We start from the raw sequence: 20,683 nt of genomic DNA, 5'->3' as shown, positions 1-20,683 counted from the left end.
AGCAAAAAACACTGAACCTCCCTCAGACAGAAAATCCCTATTGAGCAAAATAAGCTCATTCTACTACACAAAACTTGTAAAATGAAATCTTTACTGAAAAACTCATCCAAGGGTCTCGGCCATGCAACATATCTTCATAGAGATAAAAACGTATCATAATGTAAGTAGGTACACCTACTTACAGTGGGCTAGACAACATATAATGTTATGCACAATTTTACCTCTGTTTTTTCTGGACCTTAGTCTTAACATGGATACATTATCTAGTCCTAGTTTATAAGTATGTAAAGACAAGGTTACTTAAACCTATTGTACAGCTAATCTGTGAAACCCAGTGATAAAGAATAAAGGCATTTTTGAAATGTATCTACGTATTAAAGCTAAACAAACCTCCTAAAAGAAAAATATTCAGCGACCTGTTTCTCTTTCTTTTGTTGTTTTTCTTGCTGGTGTGAGGCATACATGTCTCCAGAAACTAAATAGGTCAGATTTCATGATGAGCTCACTCACTGTTTTCTTGTTGTACTTGTTTTTTTTAACAATTAAAGCATTAAAAACACCCCAGTCTCTGATAAAAGAAGTGTAACCTGCGTTCCCACTGATCTGTGATATTCGGTGTAATAATTATGGTGGTGTCACAGCCTGTTATATCTCCTGTTAGCTAGGTTATGAATAACACCTGCAGTGGAGTCTCAAAGCTGACGTGAGCTCATTTGTTTAGGCTGCTGCCGTACAGTGAGGCTGATGCAGGTGTCTCTTCTTGTTGCAGGACCTCCTGGGCCCCCCGAGGGCCTGGTTGTGACTGACATTACTGACACTACTGTGCAACTGTCTTGGGGCTCTGGACCTGACAACCACAGCCCTGTTACTAAGTACATGATGCAGGCCAGGACCCCCTTCTCTATAGGCTGGCAGACTATGAGGACAGGTACAAATGCACCACCACCGTCAGGCAGTTATATTTTTATTGAATGTGTTTTTTATCATTCAACGTTCAAAATTCAGTGTTCTTTATGGTGATTATAAATGAACATAATTAAGGCAATGCATGATATAAATACAAAATACAATATTTAAAAACAATTTTTTTGATGTATTAAAAGTTTGTGCATATAAACCATTTATGACACATTTCACATGTATGACATGTAACAGAGGAAAGCTGAAATGCTTCGCAGCTTTTTCAGTGAATGAAGCTGTTTAGTGAGTTGTGAATAGCTCCACAATAAACAAGAAGTCTTGATGTAGAAATGCAAAAAATTCTTTTTACTCACAGAATTTTATAGTTACATATTTCCTGGTATTTTTCTCCACGCAGTATCGTTTGCACATAAGTAGCATCGCCCTTTCACTGATCTATAAAAGTGGCATATCCTGATATTTAGTTGGTTTCAAAATTAACCACCTTTCCATTGTAACTTTATTGTCCAAAAATAAAACACAGGCTGCACTTCTGTGTCCCCCTCAGAACCACCGGGAGGGGAGCTATTGTTCACTGTACTTTGAAATGTATTTTTTCTAATCAAAATGCACGTGTACTGAGGGCTGATTTACCATCATTAAGTAAATAAATATCAGGTATTCACAGGAATTTCTTGCCACTTTTGGCAATACAGCCTAAAAATCCTTAGTCCCGCAACAGCTTATTAATTGTGGTTATCTAGTTGTGTTACTGTTTAAAATAGCATTGCAAGATGCTGATGCACCTGTGCGATCGACAATAATTATGATGCTTGTAGAGATGCTGACGAGCTGTAATTAAACTGTAAACGTCATAGTTTCATTCCATGCATTTCATTGGTATATGAACTACTTATACTTGCTGGGAACCAAATGTGAATGTGACACATGAAACATAAAAACACAAAACACATGTCAATTCTAAATTCTTTAATCCTAGTTCCTGATTCTGTGCCTGGACAGATGATGCATGCCACAGTGAAAGAGTTGAACCCCTGGGTGGATTATGAATTCAGGGTGGTGGCAATCAACAGTGTTGGTGTTGGAGAACCCAGCACGCCATCAAAACAGATTCGAACCAAAGCAGCAGGTACCCTCTCGATTTGTTGTTTCTCTTCATAACAAATTAATCAGTCCCACTTGGAAAATGTAATTTAACTGTTTGATTAGTTCCACTTTTTGTCCGTGCTCCCTGTGATGTTTCAAATCTGTTCTATGTTTTCATGCCACTACTTTGATTACTCAGTCGCACGCGGGAAGAGTGGAAATTGAGTTACACTTTTAAAATGCTTTTTAAAGTATCAGCACTAAGCTCTTGTGCACTCTGGAGCATGTGTTGGGTTTAATTAGTGGTTGCATCAAGAGAAGCGTCTCCCGCTCGCACATGCCACGAGACACGGCCGTGAGCGAGTCTTTTTTTGACTGGTTAGCTGAGTAATTCTATCCCGCTGGTTGAATCACAAGGGAACAAGTTTCCCGTTGAGCCTCACGCACAGGGCTGACATATGGCACTCGGCTAATAACGGCGGCACACACGGGTGGTAATGCCACTGTCAACAAAAACCTAATTCCTCTCCTGTGTGATTAACCCATTTTGTGTAAACAGAAGCTCCACATAGTGCCTGTGATCCCCTTATTTGAACTACTTCTTGCACCTGTGTCAGACATAACAGTCAGAACTGAGGGATGAGCAAGTTTCCTTTTGTGTCTGTTTAGTTCCCAAGGTTGCGCCGATTAACGTGAGTGGTGGCGGAGGAGCTCGAGGAGAACTTGTTATTATGTGGGAGGTAAGAGGATCATGGGCATTTCTGAGTGGGCATTCATTGTGACAGAGTATTCTTCTTTTGATGAGAATGGAATCCTGGCAGGTTACTGCGTCTGCAGCAGTCTGGCTTCAGTGGAATGGCTTTTAATTAAAAGGCAGAGCTTTTCTGATTTGCTGCCTGCTGACTCCCCCTGTTGTGTAAATCAACAAGGAGATACAGAGCCAGTGCAAATTACACGTGTGTAAATCCAGAATTAGGTGACAGCTTTACATTTTTTGGATGTGGGTCAAAGCACGGAGAGGTGCTGGATCCGTTGATTTGCTCAAAACTTTGTTAGACATAAAACACTGTTACTGCTTTACTCTTTTACAGCTGCCTAATTTAATTTCTGCTCACAGTTGTTTGGGTCAAAGGCGTAACTTTTCTGTCCCCATCTCAGCCAGTTCCAGAGGAACAGCAGAGCGGAGAGGACTTTGGCTATGTTGTAGCTTTCCGCCCACTTGGCAGCAGCACCTGGATCCAGACAGTGCTGGCATCACCTGACGCATCCAGATATATTTACAGAAATGACAGCATCGCACCCCTATCCCTGTTTGAGGTGACAGTGGGAGTCTACAACAATATGGGAGAGGGGCCGTTCAGCCGCGTTCTTAGAGTGTTTTCTGCAGAGGAAGGTGAGCGTCTTCACGTCCTGCAAATATAAATACTTATCCTTTCGCTTTTAGCTGCAAATAGGGCTTTCACGACAACAGTGTATTGATGATAACTGTATGATAACAATGTAAAATACGCATTTTGTGTCAATTACTGTATTTTTCGGACCATAAGGCACACCGGATTATAGGGCGCACTGTTGATGAACGGGTCTGTTTTCATACATAAGGCAAATTATGCGAAACAAAACAGTCAAATATGTTAAACTTTATTCAACTCATTCACAATAACTCAGCATCATTCGGTTGTAACACAAAAAATACAGAACAATACACTCACTTTTTCAGTTCATTCCACAAATCCATCAAATTCTTCATCTTCACAGCTGCTCTTGTTCCCGTGTTCTACTGTGTGACTGATAGAGTTGGAAATCTGCTTCGTAAACATGTGTCTTAACAGCTGACATTTTGGGGTCCTTATACACACACAATACGGTAATATTATGCTGAAGCACAGTACGAATTACTCTGTGAGGCTCCTGACTATGGTAGCCATAATGCTCCGACAATCCATCAAGTGGTGCGGCTTCGTAGCTTACCAAAGTCGTACTAAAACATTTTTTGACAGATTTTTGAGCGCCGTGTACCACAGAAAATTGGTTTGAGGTCAGTAAGCACAACCAGAATTCATACATAAGGCGCACCGTCGATTTTTGAGAAAATTAAAGGATTTTAAATGCGCCTTGTAGTCCGAAAAATACGGTACACACAAAAGGCAATATCATAAACAACTGTGTCGTTGTCTTTAGTTTTTTGCTTTTGTGCATTTATGATTATAGACTCCATTAACTTGTACTTTGAGTTTACCAAAAAATGGGATGAGATATGGTATCAAGGTTTTTCGAGGAACAAGACAAACTGGTGCAAAGGTTAGGAGAGTTGTAAGTTCGAGTGTGTGTCGTTAGTGTGAGGACATGCTCTTGTCTAGTCTAGTCCAGGATCATTGCAACAGAGGGACAGAAAAGAAGAAGAAAAAAAAAAGAGTCTGCCTGGAGTCACAGATGATGGAGTACTACAGAAATAAGTCTCAGAGCAGGTAGCTCAGCAGGCAGCAGTTGTTGTTCTGTAGTTAACAGGTAAAAATCAAGTGACGCTCATGTTTTATGTAGCTTAGAGAATTACACCTGTGTTTAGATTTTTTTTAGATTTCCCAAAAGATCTGACAAAAATATATTTTTTATTGTGTAGAAGTTCAGTTCAGTTCAGTTCATTTTTATTTCAAACATTTCAAACATGTGCCTTCACAATCATTACAAAATATCATTCCATTATTTGTTTGAAAAGGAGTAGGCTGAAGTATTTACTTATTTGTCCCTACCCCCTCAAGTTTTACCTCTCATTCATTTAATTTTTTTTTTGTCTTAAATTAAACAAACAACATATGAAACATATAAACATATGAAGTAAAAACATGTGCATTAATAACCAATGTTCCCTCTAATTTTTCATGTGTCTGAGCGAACACACAAACTCCCTGAGCGGTCCCTTGGACCACTGTGAGCAACAGCAGACGTGTGCACTGTGGTCACGCCAGCATTGAATCCATCCAAGTTACATGGTTTATTAAAATAATCAAATTACAGCATTTACATTTATGTCGGACTACTTTTAATTAACTGCTTTAGCCCACTTACAATGAAAATGTAAAAAAAAATCTTGTTCATGACCTGTGTAGCATGTTAACACTATTGGAAGTAAAAATAACTTGAACTCCAATTTTGAAAACACAACTTTCTTTCTTTCTTTTTTTTTTATATAAAGCTGTGAATTGTATTTTGAGTATGAGTCTGTGGTCTGTGAGAGAGTCTGTAACTCTCTGTCTGCAAAATACAGTATATAATGACCAATGTTGGGCAATTAATTATATAGTTACTTCTTCAAAAAAGTTACTGAGTTTTGCAAACAACAAAGTTTTTTGCAGCTGTTTACCTAAAAATGCAGCCAAGGCGTTTTTTTAAATAAACATTTCAAACTATTTACAGAACAATCAGCTGTTCTGCATCAAATCTGATGCCACACAGATTATTTGTGCCACTCCAAAAATAATTTCTGTCCACGATGAGATAAAGGAGAACAACAGCCATTGACTACACTACACACTAACTACACAAGATTTGCGCTAAATGTCGCAAATCTCTCACATCTCAAAACACCGCCGTCACTCCTAAAACTTCCCCCACGTTTCTTAACAACTAAATGCCATGTTGCCATATCATTTTTTGATTGGTCGACATGGTACATTTTTCCACCAATAGGAAAGGTTGAGGGTTTTGGTTTTGTCTTTGCTCACAGGTGGAGAGCACTTTCGAGCGTTTTCCTTATAAAACGCAGTTTTTACCGTTTCTTCCTGCAGTAAATATAAACAACGATAGTATTCAGGAAAAAAACAAACATTGCAAATATTTTTATCATAACTCTGGTTTTACGTGGCCGATCAACACAATTTAAAAACTGGTATAAAGTCCACACTTTTCCGTCAATTGTTCCGTCTGTCCTGCTCACATCTCCAATGGTTGTACACGTTGTCATTAACGTGGCTTCACTCCACATCAGCCACGCCGCTTTGCTAGCTAAAACGCCAGTGTCGGCACATAAGGACGCTGTCGTAGCCTGTCAACGACGTCGATTAGCTGCGTATATACGAATGTGAATCGCATCATTGGCTGGACTACGGGATAAGGTGGCATCGTTCTAATCCCATACTGGAGCAGCCAGTCACTTACTGACTAACACTGCAAAACAGAGTTGTTAACGTATTTATTTTAATTTCAATTCAGGTTAGATTTTTTTTGTGCGCAACGCAGATTTTCTGTGCGCAGAGACCGTGCCAGCAGTGCGCAAATGCACACGCGCCGCAGCTTAGAGGGAACATTGTTGATAACAATCCATCCTTTACAGAACCCTCTGAAGCACCTTCGAGAGCGTGGGCCCGTGCGGTGTCAGCCTCTGAGATCGAGGTGTTCTGGGAACCAGTTCCTCCGAGGTCCAACAGTGAGAAGATCGTTGCATATGAGGTAGGAAAACAAAGAAAAGTGAAACATTCAAACAAAGACACAAAATTAATCCCAGATGGCTGACAGCACAATAACCTGATCTCATCTGAATATAACCACCAATGGTGACGCTGTCGAAATATTCTGGCATTAAAACACTGTGTGTGCCGGAGTCACAGAGGTCTGTTGACAGCTGTTACAGTCTCTAAGAGAACTCTGCACCCAAGGCTGTCTCAGAGCTGCTATTAAGAAAAAAGGGAGAGAAAATAAATAAGAGAATGTGTGAACATCATACATCACTATCCTGTACAACAAACACTCTCCTGGGATTTAGCTGTGGTAAACCTAGATAAAAATAACACTGTCTCCGAAACCCCAGATATTTTACATGGCAGTGTATACCCAGGTGGCCTAACCTCTGCAGAGATGCTTTGAGGTCGCTGCCAATGTTTGCTACACACATTGTCATAAGACAGAGGTTTCCATGTTTGGAAACAAGACAGAGGTATTTAACTCAGCTTAGAATATTCATGTTTAACACGGGAAAATCCAATGAAATATTCAGCTTCCTAAGAGTAGAAATGTTTTAAAATATTCAACTTATTATAATTTGAAGCCTATGCAAGTACAAATTTACTGCTCAGTTATAAAATTTATATGATCCTGCTGGTTTTATTGATCATGTGCAAATTATATAATCCAAAAAACCACTAAGACAACAGAAAAAACACTATCCATCCATTTTCTACCGTTTACCTTGGTCCAGGCAGCGGGGTAAGCAGTCTTAGCAGAGATACCCAGCCTCCTTTTGGACGGACACTGAGGCAATTGCAAAGGAGCTGACATATGTAATTTCTGTAGCATGTCCTGGGTTTGCCCTCGAGCGTCCTCCCAGTAGGACATGCCCAAACCACCTCACTTAGGAGGCACCTATAAGGCATCCTAAACAGAGCTCATTTCCATCCCTTGTAACCACTTTCCTTCTTTCAGTCACTACCCAGAGTACCTAGCCATAGGTGAGGATAGGATCTTGGATCAGCATTGCTTTCATAAACTACTTTACCTTTGTCCAAGAAGTTGATTCTGTTCATCTGGACGTAGCGTTTTGTGGGAGAAACGTTTTGTCACTCATCCAAGTGACTTCTTCAGTCTCAGCTGACTGCAGGTTTCCCCAATGTTATGAACAGGCTTTTAAACCCCAAAACACACTGCACCAAAAAACTGGTCCACCCCAAAGATCGGGTCCCCCGACACAAACAGAGTAACATAGTGTACGCTGTTAAGTGCCAGGAGGATTGCCAGGATTTATACATCGGGGAAACCAAACAACCTCCTATTTACGTGAAAAGCGAAAGACCATCTCTGAATCGAGGAAGGGGCTAAGGGTACGTCTTTCACCATCTTACAATGCTGTGATTGCAGCCATTCCCCAACTCTCTGTGAATGGTACTCATGGCCATTGATCAGTGGTCTTTGATCAGTGGGTTTTGGTCAGTGGTTGTTGATCAATGGTCATTAGAATTTGCATAATTAAGATTAAGGAACTGACCTCCCAGCCCATTGTTCCTTCAGTGGGCTGGTTTCAGTCATTATGTAAATGTACCAGTTATAAGATTGGGGAAAACTGCAGTCAGCTGAGACTGAAGAAGTCACTTGGATGAATGACGAAACGTTTCTCCCACAAAACGCTACGTCCAGATGAACAGAATCAACTTTTGGAGATTTACTTTCCTGGATGATTGAGAATGCATCAAGACAATACTTTACCTGTGATACCAATATACCAAAATACTCAAATTCCTCTACTTCGGACAGAAGCTCCATCCTAAGCCAGAATGCAAGCTGGAGGAAAATAAAAAAGAACAATGTTAAACTATCTAACTGTAAAATCTACATTTTTTGGCATTGCTTTTGTCAGCTGGCTTGGCCAGTTTGATCTGAAAAACCGAACAGCAGCCTGTGGGTAGATATTTATATTTAAGCCTTGCAATGACAAACCATTCCTAAAGAGGTCTACTGGGATTTTGTGACATATATTCTAATTAATCTAATTTAGGGCTTAAATTGCCTCTCAAAAGCTGTTTTAGAGGATCATTTGAATTTTAAAGGCTTGGCACAACTCCAGCAAGCATACGGTTTAGGGATGCTACAGCATCACACCCGTCGGTGCTGTTTTTCTTTAGTGCTTGCAGAATATACAGTAAATACAGCTTCTTATACTTTGGATCATCACACAGTGGAATTTCCTTTAAGGAACTGAATTATTTTATGTTTGTGTTGTTATTTACTTTCAGAACTATATAAAAGGTTACAACTGAAATCTGCTCAGTTGGAACTCATGGATTGGTTGAAGTAACAGGTCAGGTCAGAAATCTTCTGATTAGACTGAGAAAAAAACAGCAGCTGATGGTGGAAAAATATGTGCATGCATTTGACTGAAAACTACATGCACTTTTCCCACCTGCATTTCTAGGGTTTGACTTCATGTGGACGATAAAGTTTCTTTTGTTTTCAAGTGCTTACCTAAAGTCTGTACATTTGGGTACAAACCCCTCTGGAGTCTAATTTTGGCTGTGCTACAACAGCGTTCCAGAGGAAAATTTATGGTTTAAATTATTATGGCTTTGGAGTGGCAGTGGGTTGTTCTGCTTATTTCAGGTTACTGGGAATTAAAGTGGGATTGCACCAGGGGCCTATTAATGTCATAGTGGCATTACTGTTATTATACTGATACATCCTATTGCCTTGTTACTGGTTGGTGCTGGTCAGACCATGGGCTGCCACGGCCTTTCAATGCTCAGGGCAACAACACTTACACACATTGCAATTGCAATCTTTTTTGGACTTGACACATTATTATCACTCACACTCAGTTGCCAGTGTATTAGGAGCACTGTGCTAAAGCTAATGTGGTCTAAAACAACAGTTGTAGTTGCTAGAAATTACCCCTGGATAAAGGTCATAATATTCAGGTGCTCTTATAATTCAGTGAGGGGCTTCGTGTAATCTGTTTAAAGTTTGTGGTGCTGCTTAAATCAGTTATGTTACACCTAAAAGATACTTCTGTTTAAATTCTGTTTACCATCCTGTTTAAATCAGTGAGGCTGGACTAAATAAGAGAAACACCTATGAATAAATTTTTTAGGGTTTAGCACATTTGTATCAAGAAGTCTTGTGACCCCATGGTATATATGTTAATTACCCAATTTGACAACAGGAGGAGGAGACACAAACCCAGACTCAGGGGGTCACCAGCGCAAGATAAATGGTAGGGTTTGTGTCAGGAAGGGCAACCAGTGTAAAAACTGTGCCATCTGAAGTAAGTGAGCAGCCAAAAGTATATCAAAAGGTCTCTGAAATATTTTTTTACAAAGTAACATTTACATTAAATAGTATAGATTGCATTATGTTTAGCTAGGTGGAGCTAATAAATTAGCTGTTGTGTGCTAACTAGATTCACTCTTTATTAGCTGTGTTTTGTTCTTTACCACCAACATGTAATTCATTCTATTGCATGCTGGACTACTGTTACATGTTAGTGAGTATTTGTGTCTGCCGTCTGGTGTGAACACGTTTGGTGGTGGTGTGGTTAAACCAGTAAGTAAAGTGGGTAAAACGACAAGAATAAGCTGTAAAGAGGTGAGGAGATATGCAAAATGATAACAACTATTTGTTAGCTGATCACATGCAAGTCATTATGTGAACCTAACAAAATGTTTATCTAACAAAAATTAGAAATTAGAGCCACTTTCTTTAAATCAGCAGTGCAGATGCACAGACAGAGATCTGCTTGGTTCGTGTGTCTTCAGCCTCCCTGTCTGCGGTGTTATTACAGGAACCGCGTCTCCAGGCTTTGAAAGCATCATCCAGTGTGGCTGAGTCTAGCAGCTGTGTTGCTACATAGGAGGCCTTTCATCTGTGTTTTTTCAGTATTTTTTACACTTCAAGTCAAATGTTTTCCATTACATGTCACTGTTACGTGTCCCAAGAGACTGAATGCAAGCTGTAGCTTGTTCTCTGCTAATGTGCTGGTTTTATAATGTGTAGACCTTATGTGAATCCTACACCTGCTGGGTAGCATCAGAGCTCCTTTACTTCTATATTATTGTAAACTCCAGGGCAATTATGCACTTCCTTAACTAAGCACTGTGAATATAAATTTGAATTGGGTGCATATAAAGAAAAGTCACATCATTGCTCTTTGAAAATCAGGCAGTAACTAAATGATGGTAGTCTTTTATTCACAGGCTTTAAATAAAGTGTCTTTATTGCAAGTACCATAGTGACATTAAGTGAAGCATCTACTTTTCCAGAGTCCCAGAAAATAGTTGGATTGGCCTAAAAACTTTTTACCTGTTGTCCTCTGGAGGAATTCCAGAAATAACCTCCATCTGAAGTTGCTCTTTAATCTCCCAGAAGAGGATACCCGTTCCTCCCACAGCAAGTTCCTCTTTACAGCCAAAGAGGGAAGAGGGGGAGTGAAGCTGGAGAGCTTTGCACATTCATATTATCCTGTTCGTACACGGTGCCAAAATGCAGCACTTTCCTCAGAGTTATTTTATCAAAGGTTTGTACTGATGGGGAACTAAGGAGTCAGGTTAATAAGGAGAAACCCCAATAGAAGTGAACTAAAAACTAGTGTTTTTATGGCCAAGTCTTGAAGCGGAACAACCAGCTGCCAGTCTGTCACACATAAAGAGCCCTCCATGTATGTTAGGTGACAAATACTACTTATGTTGGCAGTGTCTTTGATTTCAGTGAAGTGCCATCTTATATGTCTGCTTAGAGGATGACAACTACACCTCAAGTCAGTCTTTTTGCTAAAGAAAAGTGGTTTCTATGTGCCCCTTTAAAGAAATACTTAGAAACCATTAAAATAAGATGAGGAAATGTACCTCTAAATTTGTATGCCAAAAATTCAGAACAATCACTTCTTACCTAACTGCACTTCTATACAACACCATTTTGTACTTGAGGTCAGTCCCAAGCAACATTTTCTTCTTATGCCTTTCTGATTGGAACAGCAGTTTGAAAGGTACGAGAGCAGAAATGTGACTGACTGAGAGGCTAATGAGTCATCATCACACCCTTCAATTTGTCTTCCATTCCACCCAAACTTTTGTCCAGCCCTGCTTCAGCTGCATGAACCAAAATAGCAGGAGCACTTGGTCACGCCTTCACTGTCTGAGTGCACAAGTCCAAATTACAGCTCTAGATGTTAAATGCCTAAAATAAAAAAATAAAAAACTCAGCAAACTCCATGATTGCCAATCAAAAGTTGAAAAATGCCAAAACATGCTTTTAATAATGATAGTCATCATCATTAAAACTATGATGGCATACAAAAGGTAAATAAAAGTAAATACATGAAAAAGTGAATACATGGTGAACAAATGGCAAAATCCCATAAAGCTGCTTCAGCTAAAGGGCTCTGTGTATGCTGAATCCCCGTCATATTGTCGTGTCTACACTTTAATATTAGATCTTTAAGTTCATTAGCACCTGCTCCTTCCTACTGTGAAAGGTCAACATGCCAACTGTGATAAGGGGCTATTGATCATCACAGAACCTATCAAATCAAATCAAATCACTTTTATTGTCACATCACATGTGCAGGTACATTGGTACAGCACATGCGAGTGAAATTCTTGTGTGCGAGCTTCACAAGCAACAGAGTTGTGCAAAATACAATAACATAAACAGGCAAAATATACGAATGGCTAAATCTGAAACTAATAAATATATGTACAATATATAATAGTATATGCAAAAAAAAAAAAAAAAATTCTGGATGTGTATACTAAGTGTTTTTCTACGTGTGTGTGTGTGTGTGTGTGTGTGTGTGTGTGTGTGTATACACATATTTTACAAATTAAATAGAGTCAACAATAAATAAAATATATAAAAATATACAGAGTTGAGACATGTGCAAAACGGTGGCATTACTGTACAGTATGGAGTGCATAATGTTGAAGTTCCAGTAGTGGAGGTGAGGTGTCTGTGACGTGTTCAGCAGTCTGATGGCCTGATGGAAAAAGCTGTCTCTCAGTCTGCTGGTACGGGACCGGATGCTGCAGAACCTCCTTCCTGATGGAAGTAGTCTGAACAGTTTATGGCTGGGGTGACTGGAGTCCTTGATGATCCTCCCCGCTTTCCTCAGGCAGCGCTTCCTGTAGATGTCTTGGAGGGAGGGAAGCTCACCTCCAATTATCCGTTCAGAGCACCGCACTACTCGCTGGAGAACTTTGTGGTTGTAGGCGGTGCTGTTGCCATACCAGGTGGTGATGCGGGGGTTCATGCCGAATCTTTTCAGTCTCCTGAGAAAGAAGAGGCGCTGTTGCGCCTTCTTCACTGTTTTGTTTATGTGTACTGACCACGTAAGATCCTCAGCCAGATGTACACCAAGGAACCGGAAGCTGCTCACTCTCTCCACAGCAGCGCCGTTGATGGTGATGGGGGTGTGTACTTCTCTGCACCTCCGGAAGTCCACTATCAACTCCTTTGTCTTTGCGACGTTGAGGGTGAGATGGTTATCTTGACACCAGTGGGTCAGGGCGCTGACCTCCTCCCTGTAAGCCGTCTCATCACCATTGGTGATAAGACCCACCACTGTAGTGTCGTCCGCAAACTTCACAATGATGTTGGAGTTGTTAGTGGCTGTACAGTCGTAGGTGTAGAGTGAGTACAGGAGAGGGCTCAGTACACAGCAAATTCAAAAGTGTTAAATTTTTTGGTTTTAATAGTCTCCTTGCAAAAGTAGAGTTAATTTTACTCTAAGTAGAGTCACATTCTTTTAATGTAACTCTGAGGTGTAAAATGATAGTAGTTAAAATCGAGTGTTAAAAATGAGTGTTTCTCTGTCAAATCTGGAGGTGTTACAATGGAAACATTAACTCTTGACCTCTTAACTCTGAACTCCTAGAGGGGCTATGACACCAACAGAGTAAATTCACAGACTCCGCCCTCAGCACGGCTCCAATCGAAGCTGAAGTGAAGCCGTTTCAGAACATTTTGCTCTACATATTTGAGTTGTTTGCCATGCTTGGTAAGTCATTTTTTCAAAGATTGTTTCAATTGTTATTAGCTTTTACTTCTGTGGCTCTTTGGAGTTGAGACAAAGCTGTGTGAAAGGCATTAGCCATGTTGCTCGGTGATAGCATAACATTCTGTTTTAGCTAGCTGAAAGGTATTGTTTGCGGGCAAATACCACAGCCTTGAAAAAAGCTTGCATGTGAATTTTCAGTCACATTTTTGGTCAAATACACCTAAAACAATGTCTAGAATGTGAAATGTTGGTATAATGGTGCTACTTGAAGCCTGAAAACGATCGCCCATAAAAAAAAAAAACGAGCAAACAGCAGTAGCAGACGTCCTGACTGGGTTCTACGTTAGCATAGATCCCTCCAGAGTTTTGTGCACACGGTTTAGGTAAAAATGAAAAAGGTTGAGGTTTTACATTTAGTTCAGTATTACCTGTTGCCTGTGTCCTTGTCTTTTGGGAAAATACTTTACACAAGTAATGGCTCAAAAAGGATTCCTTTTTTTTTTACTGTGCTGCAATTGTTTACTGGATTATTTGTGCCATTATTTAGTGTCAACTAATTTTTATTCGATCTCCGCACAGGATATGCTTGTGAAGATGGAATATGGGGGAGAGCAGAAGTGCGTTGAAGTTCCACAAAGGGATGAATGAAGGACATGCATATTGTATTGAAGAAATAAGTGATGAGAATGCTGTTATTTGCATTTACCATGTCAGACCTTTTGATAAACAAAATTCTAATGAAAGTGAGAACATGTATACTGTTACATCTTTCAGAAAATGTTTTGAAATTGTGGTGCACAGTTCAGAATAAATGTTTTTCAAAAACCATTGCATCTTTTTAGTAAATGTTTATTTCCAAAAGAAATTTCTAGAAGTTCAGAACAGTAAAATCCCCGCTTTTTAGAATGAATTAGAAGATAACTCTTACGTAGTTAAACTAAAATACTCTTTGAGAGTTAATATATAAACTCTTAACACCAAGTGTTAAATTATCAACTCCAGACAGATTTGGTGTTTAACACTAAATCAGAGTTAACGTACCAACTCTCCAAAAAGAGTTAAATTAACACTCTCTGGTGTGGACCGCACATCCTCCTCATATCCTGGGCAGCACGGTGGCACGGTGGTTAGCACTGTTGCCGCACAGCAAGAAGGTCCTGAGTTCAATTCCACCATCAGGCCAGGGTCTTTCTGTGTGGAGTTTGCATGTTCTCCCCGTGTTTGCGTGGGTTCTCTCCGGGTACTCCGGCTTCCTCCCACCGTCCAAAGACATGCAGCTTGTGGGGATAGGTTAATTGATTAATCTAAATTGTCACTAGGTGTGAATGTGCGAGTGAATGTGAGTGTGAATGGTTGTCTGTCCCTATGTGTTAGCCCTGCGACAGACTGGCGACCTGTCCAGGGTGTACCCCGCCTTTCGCCCTATGACAGCTGGGATAGGCTCCAGCGCCCCCCGCGACCCTGAAAAGGATAAGCGGAAGCGAATGGATGGATGGTGTGGACCCATATAGACACTTTAATAGTGTTGAAATCAAATCCGACAGTGTTAATTTGGACATGCTGGATTTGCACACCCCTGTGGAGCACCAGTGTTCAGTGTGATGGGGGATGAGGTGATGCTGCCCAGTCTGACCACTTGGCGTCTGTCAGACAGGAAGCTAAGGATCCAGCTGCAGAGGGAGCTGCTCAGTCCTAGATCCTGCAGTTTCCTGTCCAGCTTTGAGGGAACGATGGTATTGAATGCTGAGCTGTAATCTACAAACGGCATTCTCACATACGTGTCTCTCTTCTCCAGGTGTGACAGGGCAGTATGTAGTGTCAGGGCTATGGCATCATCAGTGGACCTGTTGTGGCGGTATGCGAACTGTAGAGGGTCCAGTGAGTCGGGTAGTGCAGAGCAGATGAAGTCCCTGACCAGCTTCTCGAAGCATTTGCTTACAATGGGGGTCAGGGCTACAGGTCGCCAGTCGTTCAATGAGGAGATGGTGGAGGATTTGGGTACAGGGACGACGGTGGCCATTTTGAAGCAGGCTGGGACTACAGACAGAGAGAGGGAAAGGTTGAAGATGTGCGTGAACACTCCAACCAGCTGAGCCACGCATGACTTGAGGACGCGGCCGGGAATCCCGTCCGGACCAGTAGCTTTGCGTGCGTTCACCTTCCTGAAGCACTTCCGCACATCCTCCTCAGACACAGTGTGCGTACTGACGTCATCTGCGGTGCGCACACTGTCCGGTCTCGTGGTGTTCGCTGTGTCGAATCTAGCGTAGAATACGTTTAGATCCTCACACAGAGAGGCCGTGGTCTGCGGTGTGCTGGTTTTCTAAGAGCTTCATTCGAAACAACAACATTATACTGTAACAACTTTGCCTCTCTGCAAGCACCGGTTCTACTTTGGAAAACCGTCCAACTGTACATAGTTTATGCACATTTCTACTGTCACACAATAATTCCAGCATAAATTTTAAGTAGGTAGGACGGTTTGCAACTTTACCTATCAGAGTATGCTTCTGGCTCATATTCATAAAGATAGGACGGTTTGCCACTTAATTTTACCCGTCGAAGTATGCTTGAAGCTGTCTGTGAAGGTTCTCAGTCATCCAGGTCATTGTAGTCAAAGGAGCTTGCAAAGAAAAGCGTCTAGACTTCTTTAAGTTGCTTGAAGACGTTTCACCTCTCATCCAAGAAGCTTCTTCAGTTCTAAGGTCAAATGTGGGGTGTCCCAGATTTAAACCTAGTGGGAGTATCCCCCCAGACTCAGCAGTCCACCTGCATCTTAAGGATAAAGGACACTCTTTCGAGGATGCCAATGTTCACATTTTGGACAGAGAGGACAGATGGTTTGAAAGAGGAGTGAAAGAAGCCATCTATGTCCACTGTGAGCGACCATCTTTGAACAGAGGCGGTGGTTTACGACACCAAATGTCTGCCATCTATAATCCAGTTTTGAGTTCCCTCCCCAGACGCCTTAACGCCCACTCACATCCTGGGCCATCTGACCTCAGGAATTCACATGATTCCCCACACAGTTTCCACTTATTTCTGTTTTTAGTTCAGTTTTATGTAAAACATTAAACTTTGCAACAGTGATGAAGGATGAAAATAGTTTGAATCTTAAAACTCCTCTTACTTTTTCAATAAACAGGATAAAGACAGCCATTCGCACATTGCTTTGGGACTCTTGTATTGTGTCTTTCATTCTCTTTTAATATTTTAGTACTGCAATGTCTATAAGGCCAGGTTTCACAATGAACTCACCCGAAACCCTGGCTGATTGGGACCCACACCCAGTTTCACACCTTGGCTCAGGCGATTAGAGGGTCATCAGGGGGTCCTTTTGTCCCTCTGTGGGGGGATACTCCCACCAGGTTTAAATCTGGGACTCCCCACCATTTGACCTTAGAACTGAAGAAGCTTCTCGGATGAGAGGTGAAACGTCTTCAAGTAACTTAAAGAAGTCCAGACGCTTTTGTTTGCAAGCTCCTTTGACTATGCTTGTAGCTCATATTCACGAAGGTAGGACGGTTTGGTGCTTAATTTCATGTTGTGCTCATACGCAGAAACAACAGGTAGGATGTTGTGATAGGATGGATTTCCAGAAAACCCGGCACAGACAACATGCTAATGCTAAGCTAGCCGAGAACCCAGGGTAACGTTAAAATTGAGTGAATGCCGACCTCAGCCCAGCAGCCAGAACCTGAACGTAAGCAGGTAACAAACTGATGAGCAGTCAGGCTGAGCAGTTTGTGCTCGTTTTCTTTTTGCTTTGTGACGTCGGCTTTTTGTTCTACTAAGAGAGCCGTGGTGTAATACTAACAGAGAGATCATATGCGTGTCCTCATCAGGGTGTGTGGGACTGCAGCCATACTGTTTAATGGTAATTTTGAGACAGTGCCTTTCAGGTCATTTTACAGAGTAACATTAAAGTAATGTAACAATTATTTTAACAAATTACTTTCTTTAATTAAGTAACATACTGGATTACTTTTAAGAAAATATTTCTGTGTAATAATTACTTTTTTGGAGTAATCAAAGCACTGTTGGTGTGCATTCAAGCCAAAGAACATATATTTCCAGCAGAGGTAGCACAACTTCAGCCTCTCACACTGAAGTGTAGTGGTTGTGAGGCTCTTGGGATGTACTGCTCCTTCTGAAGCAGCTCGTGGTTGAGAGGAGGATGACGGTCGCTCAGCTTTAGATACTGGGATGTTTATTTGCTTCAAGTTGTGGTCAAGTGCAAGCAAAACCTTTGAAGACATATTTGTTTCTTGTTCAATGGGGCACAGTCTGTCTCACAGACAAGTCAGCAGTCTGTAAGAGAGATGTATAGGGCAAAGATATATCCAAGCTCCCATCACCTTGACCTGGAAGAGATCTTGTAAATGTGTACCAGCATCAGCTTGACAGAAGGATCAGCACCTCCTATATGCTGACTGTACGCATGAATAAGTAATGGGCATAGTACATTTCTTTGTGTCCAAATAGGCATGATCCCACAGGTCAAATTGCCCGGCGTTGCACCATAAAAAGTTTTACAGTTCATCTTTTATTTGTTAAAGAAAAACAAAACCCACAAATGACAAACCGCACACTTTTACAAAGCTTAAATATACTAATATACAGTTAGTAGAATTACCCATAATGGTAATATATCTGGATATTTTAAACCATAAATTCATCAGGAAGATTTTTGATGATGTAAATAATTATACAAGCAATCTACTTCTGCAACCAGCGGAGTCGACCCCCACAGGCCAATAGAAAGAATGCAGGCACTTCCATATTGGTTTCACTTTTCAGACCCTGAAGCTGCATTAATCTTAAACCTTTATAATATAAAGTATAGGCATTGTATTTTGGCACATTGTTAGATTTTTTTGTTTTTTTTGTTACTGCAAAATCAGTAGAATATTGTGAGGCCATCAATAGAAATGCATTGCATCAGTGTAGTGACACCCCCCACCCCACTCCCAAAAATTTGCTGTGTCACTACTAGTGCTCCAGTGGATGGATGGATGGATATTTCCACACGTATACAATGTGACACTTCTTATGAATTAACTTCATACTAAGATAAGGAAAGATGTACAGCGTCCTAATTTGTAGTTACAGCTCTTTCCTTTTCAAACAGCACCTGTCCTGCTTGGTTATCTAGTATTGGAATGTATAATATAATGTAAAATCAGCGGCACTTACTGTTCATGTTTACCACACACAACCACAATTTGTGTTGCAGGTATGACATATTTCACTGTCACTGTCTCTATTAGACAGCATAAGATTCAACAAGACAGCTTAAGCCTTCTTCGATCCCTCTTTGAGTGAGTGTTTAAATTCTTTGCAGAGGTGCTATAAGAACTGTGAACTTCTTGTGCTCAGGTATTTCAGAGATTTTTCCCAAGTGTTTGAAAAGACTTCTATAATTAAAATTCAGTCGGAGAAAACACCCTAGATGCATCTGTTATCAGCAACTCCAGGCCCTATTGCTAATCTGCCTCTCCCAAGCAAGATCCTAAAAAAAAAAAAACGTGTGTGCACTCAGTTAAATAAGTACCTACATTCAGACCATCTGTTTGACATTTCCCTGTCTGGTTTTCCTGTTTTGTGTTTGGGCCATAAACAGTCTCTCAGTGAATACAGATTCTGACAAGCTCTGGTACTGTTCACTCTCACTGCTGCTTGTGATATTGCTGATTGTCTGATACAGTATCATTTGGTAGTGTTGGACTGCTCGGAGACTTACAATAGCTAAGTCGATAAAGTGGAAGCACTAAAGTGATGCTCCTTTAAACCTGATATCTGTATCTTATCCATAGGTCTGTTCCTTTGTACTATATGTCAGCTGGTACTGCTTAAACATACATATGCACTTTGAATCTACAGCATATGCACTCTGAAATGACATTGTGCGGGATGTTTTACTTCATAATCATGATGTGACTATCTTAATGGCCAGTCAGGGTGGAAACAGGCTACCTTGACAGTTTAAAAGGAAAAAATGAAAAGGTAGGCACTATGCTCAGAGGTCTGTGGTAACTCATGTCTCTTTGGTCCAGGTTCTCTTCTGGGAGGAAGGATTGGAGCAGAGTGAAGCAGACAGAGTGAGGGTTATCAACTGCACAGCTCTGCTCTCCGGCTTGAAGGGCAGCACACTTTATCTGATCTCAGTCAGAGCCCAGAACAGTGCTGGACTTGGACCCTGCAGCACACCTTTTAATATCACCACCAAGAAACCACGTGAGTCCACACACAAAACTGGGATCTATTTACTTTAACCGCTTTTTTCATGTTGACTCGAGGGTCTTTCTTTTTTAAAAAAAATACGTTTGAGTCTGTTTAATGGAGTTTAGACATGACATACTCGATATGTGCCCAATGATGATAATACTTACCTCAGTCTCAGCTGTTACTGTGTAATTACTCACACCAATAATATCACTATTATTATCCTTCTAATAGCAGGAATATTAAAACTGAGATCATATTAGGATAGTATTTCAACATGCTGTTAGGGGGCCATATTGAAATAAATATGTTTAAATATAAGCAAGTACTGTATTTATACTTAAACGTCATGCTTTTTACCTGTTCCATGAAACAAAAAAAAAATATTCTGATGAGTGCATCAGATTGATGTCAAATCACAAAGTTTTACAATCATTAATTGTAACATTTACCATCAGAGTTTGCAATATTGTATGGAAAAAATCTTAATAATCATTAAATACACAGTCAGATTTGTGAATATAAATTTAAGGGTTTGTGGTTCATCATAGAAAAACTTTTTCAATACTTTTTCAATACTTTTTAAGATTCAAAAAATATATTACCACTTCATTGAGACCAGCTGGAGATCTTCCCAATATTATATAATGTCTGATATTTTATATCTGCTTTTTACCATAAGGGGCTTTTGAATACCTCTTTTATAAACCTAAACCCTACAATCAAAATGTATTTAAAGCATTGCATGAATGTAGATGCATTCCTTTCAAGAATTTAAACTTTTATTGTGATTTAAAGTAAATTAAATCACAATAAAAAGTGGTACTTGTTTACTCACTCATACCCATCCAGTCATATTCTCCCAAATAGTTGTGCAGCAAATCCATCTTTTCAGGAAGAAAGCCGTCTATACTGTCACATTTCTATGGTAACACCCCTACAGTTAATTACCAGACTACTGAAGCCTCCAGCTATTCCAGC

General features: G+C 40.4%; 1 protein-coding gene across 2 annotated transcripts in view; it reads left to right on the top strand.

Annotated features, from left to right (window-relative positions):
• cntn6 (contactin 6) overlaps nt 1-20,683 on the top strand; it is a 137,702-nt gene that overhangs the window by 107,484 nt on the left and 9,535 nt on the right. For both annotated transcript variants that reach the window (XM_012923591.3, XM_076883710.1), the window contains exons 16-21: nt 770-928; nt 1,901-2,050; nt 2,677-2,747; nt 3,166-3,400; nt 6,338-6,453; nt 19,534-19,714. In XM_012923591.3, the coding sequence (XP_012779045.1) occupies nt 770-928; nt 1,901-2,050; nt 2,677-2,747; nt 3,166-3,400; nt 6,338-6,453; nt 19,534-19,714 (912 nt within the window). The remainder of the gene's footprint in view (nt 1-769; nt 929-1,900; nt 2,051-2,676; nt 2,748-3,165; nt 3,401-6,337; nt 6,454-19,533; nt 19,715-20,683) is intronic.

This window comes from Maylandia zebra, linkage group LG5 (assembly GCF_041146795.1).
Source record: "Maylandia zebra isolate NMK-2024a linkage group LG5, Mzebra_GT3a, whole genome shotgun sequence".
Taxonomy (NCBI): Eukaryota; Metazoa; Chordata; class Actinopteri; order Cichliformes; family Cichlidae; genus Maylandia; species Maylandia zebra.
The sequence above is the reverse complement of the archived record's forward strand: the minus strand, read 5'-3'. Positions and strand labels throughout refer to the sequence as shown.